At 38.5% G+C, this 19,240-nt stretch overlaps 2 protein-coding genes across 2 annotated transcripts; both read left to right on the plus strand.

Moving 5' to 3' along the window:
* The first annotated feature begins 3,142 nt into the window (after window positions 1–3,142).
* LOC134873268 (protein SET) lies at window positions 3,143–6,919 on the plus strand. The gene is made up of 8 exons (XM_063896752.1): window positions 3,143–3,432; window positions 4,490–4,547; window positions 4,788–4,930; window positions 5,056–5,159; window positions 5,240–5,353; window positions 5,514–5,684; window positions 5,833–5,964; window positions 6,047–6,919. The coding sequence occupies exons 1-8, from the start codon at window positions 3,360–3,362 to the stop codon at window positions 6,068–6,070; spliced, it is 819 nt and encodes a 272-aa protein (XP_063752822.1). The 5' UTR covers window positions 3,143–3,359; the 3' UTR covers window positions 6,071–6,919.
* Window positions 6,920–7,833: 914 nt separating this feature from the next.
* Window positions 7,834–19,238, plus strand: LOC134873267 (outer dense fiber protein 2-like). Its single transcript, XM_063896750.1, is given in 18 exon segments — window positions 7,834–9,462; window positions 10,032–10,148; window positions 10,315–10,457; window positions 11,272–11,401; window positions 11,488–11,619; window positions 11,718–11,751; window positions 11,754–11,791; window positions 11,866–11,937; window positions 12,373–12,489; window positions 14,153–14,335; window positions 14,831–14,940; window positions 15,471–15,606; window positions 15,855–15,965; window positions 16,619–16,882; window positions 17,390–17,490; window positions 17,819–17,981; window positions 18,774–18,899; window positions 18,979–19,238. Coding segments are annotated over 18 exon segments (2,226 nt in total). The 5' UTR covers window positions 7,834–9,360; the 3' UTR covers window positions 19,126–19,238.
* Window positions 19,239–19,240: the final 2 nt, after the last annotated feature.

Here is a 19,240-nt window from a genome sequence, read left to right on the forward strand (position 1 = left end):
TATGAAAGGACACCAGTGGTTAATTAAAAGTAGAAATACAGTAGTAAAATACTCTGTTACAATGTCCTGCTTTCGAAGTTAAATTGATCAAAATCTATTAAGTATTTAATAAGTAGTAGGAATACTATATTTTGTCATATAGATAGACAATAATTATTGATGACCTAATGTAGCAGCTGGTGGGGCTTATAACGTTGAATTATATTTTGTATTATAATGTAAATCTGCAAAGTAACTGCAGTTGAATAGAAAACAATTAAAAACTACAGTATTAAGCTATTTCCTTTTGACTTGCTGTGAGTAGAAATATAAAGAAGCATGTAAAAGAAATGCCCGGATAACAATATACTTTAACATAAATCGGAGAAACAGAAACGTACAAAAGGAACAAAATAATTCCTGCTGTGTTACACATTGGGCTGTACTTGAGTCTACTTGTTTGGGTCATTCTCCAAAAACGGTGGATATTGCTGTCACACACTTTTGTAGACTCCAAAACTGCCAAAGTTGTCCTGATAATCACATACATTATATATATTCAATTAATAAAGACTGTTTTGGTAATGTAAAAATAAACTCTATTGGTCTAATGATTAATATTTAATTTTATCAACTTATTTAAAATGGCACATTCATAGAATCGCTGTGTCACAATTACAATACATGGAAGTGGAAGTGTATAATTTCATTTAAAAATAATTTTTTAATTAAATTAATCAAATTTATATGTTCATTAACATTACATACAATGACTAGGACATATAAATAGTTAAGAAATAGTTAAATATTATTAATAATATCAAATAAATATCTGTCACCCAAAATTATGTCATTGGTGTTATCGCTACACAAAACACTTTATTTTGAAATTTGCATGTCACTTCTTTGGACTTCCTTCGGGTCAAGAGGTAATTTCCTGTGGTCAAGTGGTCAAGCACATGAGGTAAGTCAGATGTCTTGCTTCATTTTTTAAAAAATGTCATGATTTCTTCTAGATTTGTATATGAAGCTGTGAAGCCCGTCATTGGTGTTACTCAGTTTATAGCCATGGGGTTGAGAAAAATTAAAATAAAACTTGAATACATCAAATAAATTTAAGTTTTTGATAACACTGAAAGCATGTGGTCTCACACACAGCAGCCATTTTGTTTGAATTGTAGTTTTTCCCCCAAACTGTCATTGGTGTTACTGTCATTGGTGTTACTCTTCTTCCTGGTTAAACTGGTAACACCAATGACATTCCTGTATAAAAGGTCCAACAAAAACATCAAGTGGAGAAAAAAACTTTACCAAAACAGTTTAATTATTTTATAGTTATTTGTATTGTATAGTTATTGTATAGTTATTTTGTTTTGCTATTGTAGTTTTTGCTAGTGTATTGTTCAATATTTCAGGTATGGCCAAATTGAGTGCTGCTGAAAAGCAGAAACTATACAGGCAGCGGAGAGATACAGACCCTGTACGTAGGGCAGAGTACTTGAAGAAACGGCGTGAGGGTTATGTCAGTGATATCGTCAACAAAAAAAGGAAGAATGTAGGAGAGTTAAGTGAAAGAGAGAGGAGAGCTCAGCGAAAGGCATGGCGTGTGTACCAAGCCAGATGCAGGCAGCGAATGAGGGTAGTCCAGGCAGTCTTGACCCCAACCTCTTCTCCAGACAGATCACCAAGCATCCCAAGGTAGACCTGGCACATGTTAATACAGGTTTTTTCTTTTGTCATCTCAGCCCCTTGTGGCATGTAGTATTTAATATACAGTAGTTCATCAATTTCTCTTTATCTCTGAGAGAGAGAGAGAGAGAGAGAGAGAGAGAGAGACACACAGAGAGAGAGAGAGAGAGAGAGGATATGTATGTGCATTTGTACTGTATGTGTATGTGCATGAGTGATTGAATGAGTGTCTGAGTGACTAATAATGTGTGCAAAGTGTCAGTTTGCATGTGTTTGTCAGTGAGTTTGTATTTAATTTATTTAGTATTCATTGTATTTAATATTCTTACATACTTCATGTTGTTGATAGGCAAAGAGAAGAAGGAAGAAGAGTCCGTAGGAGTCATAATCAAAGACAACAAAGAAAAATACGGAAATTGAAGAACGAATTAGAACAACTCACAAAAAAATGCAACAAATACAAGAAGCGATGGTCTCGTTCCACAAAACAACAACAAACAGCAAATCCTGGGAGTCCATCCACAAGAGTAAGACAAATTCTTCAAGGTCAGTCTGTCATCTCACCAGTGAAAAAAACACTGACTTTCCATTATGCTCTGCTGGATGATTTGAGGGAAAAATACAAAGCCTCCACAACGGGGAAGACAAAGAGGGCTATTGCCTCGATTCAGCATGGAAGAAAAATAAGAAGATGCAGGTTCCAGGCACTGTGTCAGAAGAGCTTAAGCTTCTCGTACAAAGCTGGTAAAGAACATAGGAGCAGGTGTGAAGATGCCTCTGGGAAAAGGGCGTTGGTGAGACAGTTTTACCTGAGAGATGATGTCAGTAGAATGACCACAGGGAAAAAAAACACCCTCACCATTCGGAAGGTCAAGAAACAAAGAAGGCTTCTTTGTGACTTATTGCAAAACCTTCACATGAAATTTGTAGCTGAATATGGAGATGTGTCTTACACCTTCTTCTGCAGACATAGACCCTTTTGGGTGGTTAAGCCAAATGCACAGGATAGAGAGACATGCCAGTGTAAATGCTAAATACTGTATGTCCTATAGTATTTCAGTCCTATGTGTAATTTAGGCTATATGACAATTTCTTTAATTACATTTTAAATAAATATATTTCTAAACGTCCTCTTTATTCCTTTTCGTATCAAATACGAACAATTAAATCCTTAAACTGAAAAGCTCATTTGCATTGACCACCAGAATGAGGTCCCTCCTGCCTCCACTGATATCCAGCATCTTTTTTAAAGTGCGCAAGTGCGAGTCGGTCCAAATGAACGTTTGGCCTTGCATTAATAAAATATGCTGGGCAGCAATTAACTTTTTTTTAAAAATCCCAGATCAACATAAGTACTAATTTGAAGTTTAGTTCAATTTGAGTGATATTTTAAGAAGAGAAAGAGGTGTAAATCAGCACATTTGAGCTAGGCAGTGAGACCTATTTTGAGAGGCGGAGCTCGCCCTCTTCTCCATTCGGCGAGGCGCGTTCGTAATGAAAGGAGCGCGTGAGCGGCGGTTGCTGTGACTTCCTCGCTCATCGGCAGCTACATTGTGTGGAAAGCAGCACGTTGTTGGCTTCTGCACGCTGTGAACTTTACGCCGAAAATTCTCCTGTTCAAGGAGAAACCAGATTTCAAAGCTACCAGCTAGTTTCTCAGACAACTGTTAGTTAACCCAGCTTGAGAAATCATGTCGGCCTCGGCGGCAAAAGTGAGTAAAAAGGAGCTGAACTCGAACCATGACGGAGCGGACGAAACCTCCGGTAAGATGGGGAATCATGGCGGCCTCCCGTTCACCGCCATTTTCACTTTCTTCTTCTTCTTCTATCCCAATTTGCATTGCTATAAGGTTCAATATTGTTGATAATTACTGTGTGTATTGCTTTTATTTTTGCTCCAGGACCGTATTTGTGGTTGACCGCGGTTGTTTGCTGCGTGTGTTCGTATTTCGAGAACAGCAGCTAGCTCGCCAGCTAACGCATTTATTAGCATGCCCGCTGTTGTTCAGTTCAGACCGGTGCTGAGAGGCCATGTTAGCTAGCCCTTAGCGCCATCAGCGTGGCCAGTTGTGTCGTTTGCTGCTGACTAAGTGGATGTGTGCGATGCTGGATGATTACTTGCGTTCAGTGGTGTTCTAAAATGAGCTTAATTTGTGCACGATATCTTTACATCTCTTTTATTGTGCTTTTGGAACGAGGAAAGTAGCAATTTCATTCAGGCGTTAGCAGTTAGCCAGCTAATGTTGTTGTTGTAATGTTACCTAACGCTAGCTGACGACGTTATGTTTTGTTACTGGTCAAAACGCATCCATATTTACCAGCCTTTCTATCAGTTTAACTAGGCATATATTATATTCATTCAAACGGACGCAGGGCTCTGCCGTATGACCAGCGGTTCGACTATTAGGAGGGGTTGTTCTGGCATCTATCTTAGCTGGGTCTCTCACTTTATAGCGGCAATGTGTGTGTATGTGCAGACCCACATTTAAACCACGCGGCCTTGTCGATCTCAGCCGGCAGGAAACGCACAGTGTCTGAGCCGCTAAAGCTGCAGCTATTGGCCGCTCATATTACATTAACCTCCGGGGGAGACCGCAATTTACCGCGCACTTACGACCATTAAAAATTGTAATCTCGATCTATTTGAATTGGTAAAACCTCGAATATTTTGAAAGTGCAGTGAGACTTCATTGTGGCAAACAGCTCACACATTTGAATTGAAGTTAAGTTTTGCATGCTTGTTACGCGTTTTCTCAGCAAGTCTGTTATTTTTTCCAAGGTCTGTTGTGCATATTTTATAACACATTGCTCATTTTCACAGAGAAAGAGCAGCAAGAAGCTATTGAACACATCGATGAAGTTCAAAACGAAATCGACAGGTAATTTAAAAACATTCAAATTATCATATATGAAATCCTCCTACGGTTAAGGTTACTGTTTTTAAATGTAGTGATGTATAATGAAGTCAGATGCTGCAGCCTGTTTTGGCATTAACGATACATATTCTGAACTGTTTGACTTCCTGTTATCTGAAAATTAATATCATTGCTTTTCTATTTGAAAGCAACACTGTTTGAATATTGTTTTTTAACACTTCTTTAACATTGTTCTCCCTTCAGGTTGAACGAGCAAGCCAGTGAGGAGATCCTCAAAGTAGAACAGAAATACAACAAACTCCGTCAGCCATTCTTTCAGAAGAGGTCAGAACTGATCGCCAAAATCCCCAACTTCTGGGTCACCACGTTTGTAAACCATCCACAGGGTGAGCTACTCAACATGAGGATTTTATTTTCATAGCCTAGTCATTCTGAAGTTATTACAATACAAAGTTAAAATGTTTTGGACAGTGGCTCAAGTTAAAGTCTGCCCCCCCCCCCCCCCCAACAGTATCTGCCCTACTGGGAGAGGAAGATGAAGAAGCACTTCATTACCTCAGCCGAGTGGAGGTGACAGAGTTTGAAGACATCAAGTCGGGCTACAGAATAGATTTTGTAAGTATCGACACACACAGCATGGAGGAACATGTCGTTTCATATATTCTTTCTAATTTTGTAATGATTTTGTTGTCTAGTATTTTGACGAAAATCCATACTTCGAAAACAAAGTACTTTCCAAAGAGTTCCATTTGAATGAGAGCGGGGACCCATCTTCAAAGTCGACAGAAATCAAATGGAAATCAGGAAAGGTATGTGTATTTACCAATACTTAAACTCAAAAACGTTTTGCAAAGGAGTTGATATGCTTGTTTCGAGTAATTGACCAAAAGCAACAAGTATCAAGGAAGCATGGACCAGACAAAAGGACTTTTTTTTCAATCATTATTTTCTTATGGTCCCTGTTTGTAGGACCTGACCAAGCGATCCAGCCAGACACAGAACAAAGCCGGAAGGAAGAGACAACATGAAGAACCAGAGAGCTTCTTCACTTGGTTCACCGATCACGCTGACGCCGGCGCTGATGAGCTCGGGGAGGTCATCAAGGATGACATCTGGCCAAACCCACTGCAGTACTACCTGGTATGTTTATTAACCAGTTTATGTATCCTTAGCTGCCACATTCCACAAAAACCTGACTTATTTTTAGCTTTATATTAATGTAATCCTTTTTGTGAGTTCCAAGCATGCAATCTTTTTTTGGTATTCTAAAAGTGATTTTCGTTACTAGGTTCCTGACATGGATGATGAAGAAGGCGAAGGTGAGGATGATGACGAGGACGAGGAGGGTCTGGAGGACATCGATGAGGAGGGAGATGAAGATGGAGAGGAGGACGAAGAGGATGATGGAGAAGATGGAGAGGTAAAGTGATAAAGTCCAAAATGTTTCTTTAAGTGGTGTGTTTTCAACAAGTCACTAACTTTCTTGTATCTTTTCCTTTCAGGATGACGAGGGAGAAGACGACTAAGAAATAACTTCATCTACCCAGACCCTAAACCTTCTATTCCCTGTTTGGTTTTTCCACTCACATTCGGGAGCAGAGGTTATATATTGTTTTTTTTTTGTTACTTTTTTTTATATAAATCTTTGTGCGCTTCATTTTCCATTCTGAAGCCTCTTCACCTTGTTGGTGCCATGTTATGTTCTCCTTTGAATCATCTTAGGCCAATGGCACTTTGCCCTGAATTGTGAGTACCATCCCGAAGTCATCTCAAAAATAATAAAAAATGTATAAAAATAGAATCAGCACGGCATCCTGAGTAGAATTTAAGACAATTCACACTGAATTCCTCCTGTTAAAGGATGTGTTTTTTAAATTGACTTAAAGCCATGGTGTAGTGACCCAGCGCTAGTTGACCCATCAATCCCCCCCCCCCCCATCTATTTTTTTCCATTTGGGGTTTGATCCCTAGAAGAAAAAACTTTTGTTTTCCCCTATGTGGTTAACAAGTACCAGCTCATTCCTTTTGACTTGTAATGTTTAGTGGGAGGGGGGTGGGACAGGAGTATGTTGGTTATTGGGGAGAGTGGTTATTTTGACACCATTTCTATGGGACTTTTTTTTTCATTGTATTGTTTTACAGATATCCATGAGATTTGAAATGACATTTTTAATAAAGAACAAAATGGAAAAAAAAAACAAGCTTGTAAATTTTGGCCCCCAATGCTTCATGGGTAAAATAAAAAAAACAACTTATAACATAGAATTGACAAAGTCGCCTTTCCTTTTCTGCTGGGGGGGGGGGTTAAATAAACCATTTTAATTTGAGGTGTAAAATTTGCTTTGTTACAATAATAAAACTAAATGTGTTTACAAGTGGGTGCATAGACATTTATTGAAAAAATACTTTTAGGTAGCAGAGGCACCTGGGTTAATTGAAAAGTTGAAAGTCCCATCAACTGTTGAAAGACTTTGGAATCATAAGCAGGCTTGAAGCGAAGTCTTCTCTTAAAAGACGGTGGGTGATTAAAGCCAGGAAGGTGTGCTCAGACTCCTCAAATCTGTTTTTTGTGACTGTATCCGGCCAGTCACTGGGCTGGAAGCCCCAACCTTGAGTGGGGAAAAGAGGAAGAAGATTTAAAACACAGAATCATTAAGACTGAATAAATGGGCATTCTAATCATCAAATCTAGCACATGGATCAAGACAAGTGAAAAGTCTGTTAGGATAGTTTGAGATGGTCTTTGTGTAACTTTCCTTTAGTTGCATACCGAATAAATCAAATGACATCAACATTTAAAAAAGTACTTGGTACCCACTAACCACCTAACGGTTGTAAGTTATCGAGACTTGTATCTAATTCTTAAACATAAATTATGAAGCTATGGTAATGTAAAGATTTCTTCAGATGTTAGGAGTGCGCATAAATCATTGTTTTACTTCAGTCATGTGTTTTCCCAATAAAGACTTGCTTTACAAAAGCCTGATAGATTAACGTTTTATTTATAGCCACTAACTAAAACAAAAGTCTCCAAGTATTATGCAAGTGTGCTTATGTGGAGTTAGTACAACTACTACACAATTAAGCACATAAAAAAACAATCTAAATAACAGTTTAATGTTTTCCTTGCAGACCATTAACATGCATTAAAGTTGTATCACAGTACACAGTCTGTTACAGTTCCCACACCCATTAATGAAATCTTTATTTCTTAAAATATGAAAACTGCATCTCTTCACCGTTGTGGGTACGCACCTAAATGAATTCTACACCGTGGACAGGTTGCCATCATCCATGAGAACCCCGGAAACCATGAGAAGTGTTTATCTGCCGGCCATTGCAGAGTGACGGCCGCTTTCCTGAAGGTGATCACCTCAAACTGGTGTCCGTGGGGGTTTTCGAAAAGCTGGACGTTAACCCTTCGGCTCCCGATCGAGGTGTCATTGCGGCTGGAGAGAGCCAGCCGGCTCTGAACAATGTGGATGTCCGTCCCGACCGCCAGCTCGTGTCCGCACGCCCTGCACAGTATCAGGGCGGCGGCGGGGCTTTGGCTGCTCGTCCCCCCTTCCTCCTCTCCGGCAGCAGCACACGCCTCACCCGGCTGGTTTGCAGCAGGATAAACCAGAAGTAATAAGGAAATATACTGCACTATTATAAATATCTCCTGCATCATTCCTGCCCCCCATGCACATGGAAGGCTAATCACAAACTAGCTTAGCTTAAACTCCCTAGCTAGTGTCGTGTGTTTTCTAGCTGAAGTGGTCTAACATCGAAGTCGCTTCCTTATCGTATACTAGTCGAAGGTGCAGCAGATTCATCATAGACGTATTTTAACTACGACAAAAAGTCCCACTTTCAGTGTACATATATTTCTACGTCATAATTAATTGATGTAAGACGAGAATACTTTGCTAGCTTTACAAGCTAATTTATGGGCGGAAGTGCCGTCATCTCAACAATTTCCTTCTGTACAGCATCACCTATTTTATACAGTAAACAACACAAATAAAGGAAATAGTCATTTGTTTTACGGTATCATAATTATTAAAAGCTTTGGACTGTGTGAGACCTATGCAACTTTATCTATCGAATTATCAGCAAGAGTAAATTAGTTCACACATCCATACACCCAGTGTGTTATCCATGGTGTTAACACGTGGATTTAGTGACGTGATACGTTTATCAATTAACCCAAAATGCTGTTAGTATTATCGGTATACTGTATGAAAGTATTTAGTCTAGAGATACATTTATGTTTAATGTTTATTGAATAATATTACTGAAGCACTACTGTTTGTGTTGCATTTCACTGCAGTAGATTTTAATGTTCTACCATAGTTTAGGAACACATAATAAAACATATTAATGGCTTTTATTTACTGTTCTATGCACTTTAATGTTGCTGCTAGTAAAACTAGAATCTCATTTTAATTCATTAACACAGTTTAGGAGTTTAACCTAAAAAAAACACATCATCTAATCTTAATCTTTAAATTAAAATAAAGTGGAAATACTTAATCTACCTTTAATTTGCACATAGCATTTGGTTTAAATTCCACCCGTTACTTTCTGTTGTTACCACGGACAACGTTTACGTAAACTCGCCTCCACCAATCACAGACGACGATACTGAAAGTGAGCCAATCACAGATTTCGTTTGTAAATCCAAACAACCGCAGCAGACAGGAGACAAACGTCGAGATTTATGCTGGAAGCATGTAGCTGCTTAGCACGGTAGCATTAAAGTACCCTTAAGGCTTTCAAATGACAGTTTGTTTGTGTTTCTGTTGAAAGAATGTTTTAACATCCTAAAAGAATGAAAACACGGGATTCACCACCACCGCCGCCGGTTCACGTACATGTACCGGAGACCACACCTGTACATGTTCATATGAGGAGGAGTCCCTGCAAGACACAGGTTATTATGCTGTTTGTTAATTATACTGGAAGTACAGGTTTTTTTTTAATTGTTTAGGGTTTAACTAGCTAATAGGTCAAATTCACAGTGGTAATGGTTCTGTTTTCAAATGTTACTGAAGCAAAAGAAAAACAGGTTTGTTGTCATAAGATACTTAAAAGTACCAAACATGTAAAAGTACTCAAAGCGACCTATTTCAGAAAAAAGTGTATATTATATTATTCATGCATCATCACTTTAAAGTTTCGTGTGGTGAAACTGGAGCTAATTTGTATTACTTTATATACTGCGGGGTTAGGGTATAATGTGAATTTCCACCCAGAAGTCAATAAAGCTTTATCTTAACATTTACTATAAAACTAACTCATTCATAATGTTTTTGTCATTTATATTTTGAATCTGAAAGTTGTGGCTTAAAGAGTATAATATACTAATAATATACCTATTAATATCGTTTTCACCGTGTATTTTTATCTTTCCCTGTACAATGCTTTTTAAAGTGTTAACAATAAATAACCTCAATTATTTTGAGAGTGGAGATGAGTTTTACCTGTGGAATCCCGTTGCAGATTAGAGCAAAAGATGCCCAGGTGAGGGGAGATGGCGGAAGGCCAAAGGTCCGTACTCCGTGGATTCCTCCAGGAATCCTGCCCTGCAGAAGAGAAGTGGGCTCCCCTAAGTGCCAGGTATTTTTTATAGTGTTTATCTCTCATTGCAATGCTTTTAACCAGAGCCAAATAATAATATATGTGCCTGCAACTGAACGCAGTGAAAGAGGGATATTCATTTTATTCTGTTTTGCCCTATAATAAAACATTTAGTAAGTTTTGTTTATTTGTGTCTCACTGGCAGAGAAGCAGTAGAGTAGAACATCGATCGGAAAGTGGAATCGGACATCAGTGTGAGGAAGAGGAGCAGCACGAAGAACTCGCCGGAATATCCAAAAACCTCACTGTCCTCCTCAGAGAGCAAGAGAGCATTCGTCATTTAAAGAAGTAAGCGCCTCTTCAGCAGCTACAAAATAACAAAGTCTCCAAATTACTTTAATAGTATTCAAAACAACTTTAAGTTATGTTCTTTTTATTTAGTTAAGAATTGCCTTTTTTGGTGGATACATCAACTGCCCAACATTAAGACAAGGACACATTCAATTCAGATACTTTTAGTTGGCGTTAGTTTTGATACTGTTGTCATTCACCTCAAAATTAATATAACTTCCCACTGGAGAGGTTTCCTGGGGATAAGGCATAAATCCAGACTTCTGTCAGTCTGCATAAGCATACTGGAAACATTCTAAGCTAATACAATTATTCCATTAGATTAGGGATTAATACAGAAAATAAACTCTTGGAACAAGTGCTTATAATATTATACAATACACATTTTTGTCCTCTCAGATTCTTACCACTTTAGAATCCCAAAGCAGACTGGGCTGTGGTTTTAGACAGAGGGTGAATAAAAGTGCTGCAGCACAGGCAGTATAAGAAAAATAAAGAGCTTGTTGAACATTAAAGCATGGGGACATGTCACAGTAGAGGCACAAAATACAAATATAGAACCTGAAAATGAGCACCATAGGGCCCCCTTAAAGCTTACGTAAATTTGAAATGCTTTAAACCACACCATTGTCACTTTATATCTTAACATTTTCTCTGATTTCACTTGTATAGATTCTATATTTACTTTTATTTTATTTTACTCTATTCTCTTTGTATTTTATTTCTGTCTCTGGGCTGTTGCAACACCTGAATATCTCTTTAGGAGATCAGTAACCTAATCTCACTTAGATTTTTTCCCTCTCACTTACAGGTCTGATTCTAGAAGTCAGCACCGAGAGACTGACGTGCTCCTGAGGGCGCTTGTAGAGGCAGAAATCGACGGTGTAGCAGTAGGTAATCAGCTGACAGCCTTGAAGGAAACTATCGATAGTCTTACTAAGGTAAACCTAGAGGGACAGATAAAAGTTGAATGATTGGTGGGGGCTTTTTTTGCTGAACATGATTGTGACTTTATTTATTTTCTCAGGACAAGAGGCTGTCAAATTTGAACGCAGCTTCACTGGCACGGCAGCAGGACTTGTTGCTTGAAAAGATCGAGATGTTTGACAACACGAATCACAGCCTACGAGAGCTCCTCAGAGACTGGAGTGAATATGAGGTACAAGAAGTAGAAAACAACTCAAGGAGATGAGAAGAAATGCAAACATGCAATAAATGTCTACTGCCTGTTATTTAAATACTGTGTTGTTTCCATAGAGAGAATCGTTGGAGTGGATACAAAAGAAAGATGCTTAAAGAAGAGATTGACTGTCAGTGAGGCAGAGAACATTGTGAGTGTTTTTCACACGGCACATGCAGCGCTGCATCTGAGGAGTTCTTTCATGTTTTTCTTTTTGTCCCACAGCGACTTTTGACCAAACTCACCAACAAGGAGAATGAGGCTTCTAAGCTCGAAAAGCATTTAGACTTCGAAAAGGTTTGAAAATGAGTGCGTGTTACTCAAAGACAAAAGGTTCTCGCAACTTTTATTTTATCATGACTTGATAGAAAACTGTTAATTTCTCTTTCCCTTTCCTGTAGTGTGTTTATATAGGTTTTTGTGCATGTAAATGGTCTGCAAAGGCTAAAATCCAAAAGCTCCATCCAGAGGGAATTTCTAAATACCCCCCCCCCCCACCTGAATCACCTCCATTGGACTGTTTTATTTACTTTCGTAACATAGTGACATCACTAACCCTCGAAATAATATAGGCTAGTGATGGTGTTAAGAGGTGCTGCATCACAGGCAGTATGAGAGAAATAAACAGCTTTTGTACATTAAAGCATGGAAACATGTCACAGCCTTCAAAACCTTTAAGGTGTTTAGAAATAGAAATTATGCATCACCCTGTTTTTTTCTCTGTACTGACAGGAAAACGTGAAGCAGACGGAGGAACTTTCAAGAATCCTACGGTCAACCCACGGCCATCTGGAATCAGAGCTGAGCAGAGCAGAAGCTGAAAAGGTCCATCTTGCTGCTCAGATTCAGGTCTGTAAACAGACTGAACTGTTGGATGTAGACCTGTTGTTAGCATCGGTCCAACAAGCTGACTTTTAATTGGGTGCTGCTGATTGTAATTGGAGTAGGGCTGCACTATTACTTCACATGTTATCAAAATTGCAGTATGGACTTGTGCAATTTTCAAACTGCAGGAATAAAAATATTTTTTAAAGGCTAATTATAGCCTCAGAAGCATATTCTACAAACCTAACAAATATAAAAGTTTGGTTTAGATCCTGTCAAAAACAATCAGGATCATTTTAATATATTTAAAGCCGATTATGTGACTAATGTTGCAAAAATGATCTACTGTATATAGTAAATGGAATATCAGAAAAATCCCAATTTGTTATGTTTTCCATATTGTGCAAGAAAACTTATTTTCTACTGCACTAGATAAACACTCAATTATTTTTGCTGTCTTAATGATCAGTCAGTGACTAAATCAACAGTAGGAGGGTGATATTGAAATTATATTATATATATGATTTTATACTTTATTCATATTGCCAAGTGGGTTTACTCATACAGAGAATTTGCTTTTGTGTTTTGGTGCAACATACCTTGTAAGAGAAAATTAAAGATAAAAGCAAATAGGAAAACACCAAGCACAACTTGCTTTTTTTCTCCAATATTTCTATTGTAAAGAAATCTATGAAAAAAATGAATGTGTTTATTCTCTTCTCATTACCTTTTTTACATCTGTACACTTTTTCCTTATGAGTTCATGGTCTCAATCCTGAGCTTCAAGTCTTCTCCATTCCGCATAATGTTTGTTTTGTAAATTGTGGACCTATCTACAGTAGAATAGAGGATAAAGCAGCATATTCTGTAGGGGTGGGGCAACCTTGTGATTGACAGGTCGTTTTTAAAAATGTAACATGTAACTCTTTCCCAATGTGTTTTCAGTTCATAAAAGTTATTTATATCAATTTAGTTGCCTAAAAAAATATTTTTCCTACTCTTGTTCAGTAGTCCTTCGCTCCAGTTTCCTGACTACATCCACTTCTTATACAAAGTCTATGTCAAAGGCAAGAAACATATTTAAAATTGACAATATAGAAAAAACCACAGTGTTAACCATTCATCGAAACTTTGCAAACAACTCCTGTTTCATTATACACATTATGGATGAAGTAGCACATTTAGCAAGATATTGGCATAGTGACCGTACAGATAGGTGATTGATGATTGCTAACTTTAGCTATTGGTTGCCGTTATTAAAATGTTACCCAGTCCTTTGGAATGTGAAAATGTGGACACTCCTATTCAAGCCTTTTCATCGCTTTCAGACTGTAAGAGCAGCCTATACAGCCTTAAATATTTAGAAAATCATTCAATAAGATGATCAAGTGATTTATGAATCAACTATTCCTTTTAGCTGTACTTTTATACTATAGGTATAGTTTATTTACCACAAAATATCTTATTTTGTGTGTTATTATGCCCAGATCTAATCTAAACACTAACTAAAACTAAACTAAAGTTAAATAAATAAAATAAAGAAAGAAGCTTATCCCAGAATCTAATTTTGAAAATGGAAAAAGTACAGCATTTTTCTCTAAAATGTAGAGGAGTAGAAGTGTAAAGTGTCATGAAAAGAAAGTATCGCTGGATTTGAATGTTCTGTTTTCATCTGTGTGTGGAGCAGAGGATGCAACAGAGCCAGGAGCAGCAGCAGGAGCAGCTGCACACTCTGCAGGAGGAGCTGCAGACCCTGAGACAGCTGAGAGATAAGGAAAAGGAGGTGCAGGAGGAGCTGACCCTGCTGACCCAGAAGGCCGAGAGAGCAAAGGAGTCCACCAGGCAGCTCGCAGAAAAACTGCAGGAGAAGGTCAGTATTGAGAAGTATCACAGTCTACTCCAAGAGGTCTGTGTGCTTTGGTGTGACGGTTTTCCACAATAGGAAGACTGATCCGGCGAGTGCGGGGAATGAGGAGAGAGAAGGGGTGTAGGGGCGGAGGAGGTCTGTCAAGTACTGGGGGGCAAGGGCATTGAGAGATTTGTACTTCAGGAGAATTGTTTTGTACTGGATCTGGGACTTGACCGGGAGCCAGTGAAGGTGGATGAGGGTTAGGGTGATGTGCTGCCAGGGCTTGGTGCATGTGAGAACCCTGGCATCAGAGTTCTGGCCATGCTGGAGGCTCTCCAGGGCTTTGCTGGGAACCCTAGACGGGACTCCATTGCAATAGTCCAGGTGGAAGGAGATGAAGGCGTGTATTAGGGAGACAGAGAGTGAGGGCCTGCAGTCTGGAAACGTTATTGAGGTGGTTTGAAGCTGATTTGGTGACAATAATAATGATTAGACAACATGTGTGTTTTGTTTCAGGAATCCCAGTTGGCTCAAGCTCTGTCCACATCCAGTGACTGGTGCCTCCGCCACTCTAAAGAGGCAGCTGCTAAAGCCCAGCTGGAAGAGGAGGTTTCTGCTCTCAAATTGTGAGTACTTGTCAGACACACATTGATACTTGTTTCTGTGAAAACAAAGCAGAAAGTTCCTAAAAACCTTCTCAGAATTTTTTTTATGTGTGACTTTTAAGAGTAGACAGAATTTAAGTCAGCAATTCAAGCCACAGTAGCATCAAAATAGAACTGGTTTAATGGATTCATTCATTATTGCTGAAACTCAAAGAAAAAGAAAATAAATCCAATGATTAAAAAATATCAATAATGTGATGTGCTATAAATATATAATTACATTATATTATAATAATGATATTATACAATTATTAAAATAGGATTGTGGTTCTGCACAAGTATACAATTGCATTTGATAAATAAACCTTTAAAAAATAGTTTTCAGTCTAATAAAGTTGACTTTCAAATAGGACTTTCTACAACCTGACGCTGTGAAAGACCATTTAGAAATATAAAGTAGTCCTCTTATAAACCTGGCTGTACCAAATCAGGCTTCTTTGCTTGAGACCAATAACTGTAAAACGAGGTTAGCAGGCCTGTTTCCTTCACAGTCAGGTGACGGAGCTGAGCTCTCAGCGTCACGCAGCGGAGGAGAGGAGTCAGGCGGAGAGGGAGGAGCTCAGGGAGCAGCTTCATCATCTCAGCGCTGAAAACACCTCCATCAATCTGGAAAACCAAAGACTCAAGGTACCTTTAGAAATCTCCCCAGAGTATTTAAGTTTCCTCACAACTTCAAATCACATACGGCGGTGTTCAAGCATTCATCACCAAAAGCCCCTTACTCTTCACATTATATCTGTTAGGAATAATATCATGTATTTAGGTCAACTTTCCTATCAATGGAGGACTGCCTTATACTGTTTTATTTGCAGCTTTATGTGTTTAAACATTTCTGAAAGCTTTTTACGGTTTCGTTATTTCTGTGTCATATTTAGGGTCACTTGACATCCGCTGAGGAGAAGCTCGGAACTCTGCAGTCTGAAGCCCGTCGGATGAAGACGTCAATTAAAAAGCAGGAACAACTGGGGGAGAAATACAAGAAGAAGGTATGTACACTCAAATCGGCTAATAAAATATCTGCACCATGCACAGATTCACCCTAAAGTTTTTCTAAGTCCTTGGATGCAAAGCAGATTTAGAAACTAACTGATATCTGCAAACATGCCCAGGGAAAAACAAAACACCCTAGAACAAGTTTTAGAAAATGATTGGATATTAATTATTATGTTTTTTGTTTTGTTTCTCACAAAAATGTAATCTGCAAAACAATTCAAAATACCCAATAATGTAGAGCAGGTCTTTTTTTCCTTTGAATTAAAATAAGATGTAAAGAAATCCAGCGAGAAACACAAAAATATTCCATAATAATTATAATTATAATCGAAACAAAAAAAATTTAAACCTAAAAAGAAAAGTCTTTAAGTACTTAAATAGATACTGAAAGATTCATTCTGTTGAATAGGGCTTTTAATTTGGGTTATATTATAAGAACCTGTTACATTTTTAATCATTCAGCAACCAAGCATAGAATTATATTTAATCCAAAAAAAAGAGGGAAAGTGGCTTCTGACCTAAAAATGTACAATTTTGAAAAACAAAAATGTCCAATAAAGTGGAAGATTAAATATTTAAACAGGCTGTCATTCAGAGTGGTTTTAATCGGTACTGTGATGAAGTGACCTCCTACTTCTCTGCGCAGGTCCAGCAGGCTCGTCTGGAGTCGGAGGAGTACTGCCTGAAGCTGGAGATGACACAGAAGGAGGCGCGGGAGGTTAAGCTGAGCCTGGAGAGGGAGACGGAGCAGGTGAGGAGGGAGCTGCTAGGTCGGCTCCGAGAGATGGAGGCGCTGCCCGACAGATTGCGCAGGGCGGAGCAGCAGCTCAGAGACGCCAAGCAGGATGCCGACGACCACCAGCGGAGGAACGTGGAACACAACTCCGCCCTCTCTGAAGTCAGACACAAGGTACTCCAGCACCCTTTGACTCAGAGAGAAACTGCCTTTGCAGACCATTTAAATGCACAAAAGCCTATATTACACACTACAGCAAGTGAAAACCCCAAAAGCACAGTAGGGCCTATTTCAAAACCAAAGGAAAACAAGGGGTACAATGGAGTCTTCAGTTCCCAATTGTCGTTCTTGTACATATTAAAACCGCTTTACAATGCTGGCAAGAGAATCACCAATTTAAAGGTCACGCTTGTACTGCAGATTTGTCTAAGAACAAACATCTACTTGCTTCTCCACAGTCATTTGTTGCAACATTCAGTTTATTTCCTGCAGGATGAGTGCCTGGATGTGTATTTACATTTCACCTTTATTATGAAGCTGACAGTATTGAACAGGCCTGCAACAGAGGTTGAGGTTCCTGGCTGGAATCGACCAGTAGCAGTGCTTTTATATTGTCAGAGCTTGGCACTCCCTGGAGGGGGATTAGTATCATAAGTGATCCTTAATTGTGTTTCTTCACAGGTGGAACAGCAAGGCAGTCAACTGGAGACGTTGCAGCAGAGGAACCTGCTGCTGCAGGAAGAGAACAACGTCCTCAAAGAAAAGATTCACAACTTGGAGAGGTACGGACATTAACAGAATGACCTTTATTAAACAAATATATACGATGTAGCTAAAACCTTTGTACACAGTGACTGCATGCATTATAAAACACTTGAAAGGAACTCGAAATGTAGATTTTTTACCATGCATATCTATAGCAGTGAAAGTGCAAAGACAGCAGAGGAACTGGCACAAGCTACATGTGTTGCACTGACTGGAAACCACTGGACATCAGTGAGCAAACATCACTACTATAAGAGCACATAGGAAGCGCCCATTATACAGAGGGTCATTATAGCGGAACATTTTCCAAACTGCAGCTGTAGATCTTTGTGTTATTTGTTGCAGGAGGCTGGAAGACTTGACAGTAGAAAACCAAGAGATGTCTCAGACTCTGCCATCAAAGGAGGCCAGTCTTCGCAGTGTTCAGGAGCAGCTGGAGGAGAAGAGCCACGAGTGCAGCTTCCTGTCTCGACAGCTGCAGCAAACTCTGGACGACGCACAGAGACAGGTCTGAAACATGTAGCCCCTTTTCTTTACCTTCCCTTCACTTGTTACAGTCCTGACTGTTGTCCCGCTTTTTCTGAATCAGAAAACGTTATTTATCACTAGGGAAATTGGGTTTCATAGCAGTTCCATTAGAGATAAAAGATAATTAAGAAAAAATATATATTTATGTACACGTAAGAATGTTCAATAAAAAAGATAAAATAAAATAAACATATTTATATAAAACAAAAGAAGTTCAAAAAGAATGTTGACTAAAATAGGAAATAAAATAGAATTAAAATATTAAAATGTCCAATAGAGAATTAAAGATGAAATAGAAGACAAATATTTATATAAACATAAGAATGTCAAAAAAAAAGATAAAATAAAGATATTTATATAAATTAATAAAATGTACAATGAGAGATTAAATAATATAGCAATATTTATATGTGAATTTCAAGCCTGTAATTAGTCTTTTGAGACTATTAAGTGAGTGCGGCAGAAGTACAAATTTGACAAAGACCAATTGGGGAAGCCTTTGAAAAGTGCAGTGATGAAGGTTTAAGTTACTCCCCAAAAGGCCCTCCATTTTTGTGTGGTTTGATTGAATGCAATATTTATATTTAATATTATCTGAGCTGTGCTTGTATTAAGTTGAGAATTTATTAAAAGTAATGACACACAATGTACCATCCTAAAGGGTCTGTCCTCAGGTTTCTCAACACTTGACACTTGATTTTATAATTTAGAATATACTAAAAGTCTTTAATAAATGGCAAGGGTTAAACTGAACACGTTTTCCTTCCTGAAGGTGGACAACAGCATGCAGAGGGTTTTGGTCAAAGAGAGAGCGTCTCAGTCTAAAGCTTTGGACCTGCAGAGCCAGCTTAGCAGAGCTAAAACAGAGCAGAGTCAGCTACAGCGAAGCAAGGAGGAGGTACGTCATAATGTCTTTGGAATTTCCTGTTCGACATACAAACCGTTGGTTCTCATGTGTTGTTTCTGTTTCCTTTTAGATGGAGCGTCGTTTCCAGAGTCAGCTGCAGAATATGAAAGACAGACTGGGGCAGTCAGACTCTACAAACCGCAGTCTACAGAACTATGTACATTTTCTCAAAACCTCATATGGAAATGTGTTCGGTGACTCTTTACTTGCAAGCTGACAGCATAAACCTGACCAGCGTTCATCCATTCCCAAAGCATTGCAGTACATCTAAGTTACATTCTGCTACTTTTTTTTTTATCACTGAAATAAATAAAAGGTTTTTAAACTAAATG

This window comes from Eleginops maclovinus, chromosome 12 (genome assembly GCF_036324505.1).
Source record: "Eleginops maclovinus isolate JMC-PN-2008 ecotype Puerto Natales chromosome 12, JC_Emac_rtc_rv5, whole genome shotgun sequence".
Taxonomy (NCBI): Eukaryota; Metazoa; Chordata; class Actinopteri; order Perciformes; family Eleginopidae; genus Eleginops; species Eleginops maclovinus.

What these genes read in the sequence shown, in the direction of transcription:
- LOC134873268 (XM_063896752.1), top strand. Translation starts at nt 3,360, where the DNA reads ATGTCGGCCTCGGCGGCAAAAGTGAGTAAAAAGGAGCTGAACTCGAAC. An exon ending in CGGAGCGGACGAAACCTCCG is followed by an intron (nt 3,433 to 4,489) that starts GTAAGATGGGGA and finishes TCATTTTCACAG; the next exon opens with AGAAAGAGCAGCAAGAAGCT. An exon ending in ACCCACTGCAGTACTACCTG is followed by an intron (nt 5,685 to 5,832) that starts GTATGTTTATTA and finishes TTTCGTTACTAG; the next exon opens with GTTCCTGACATGGATGATGA.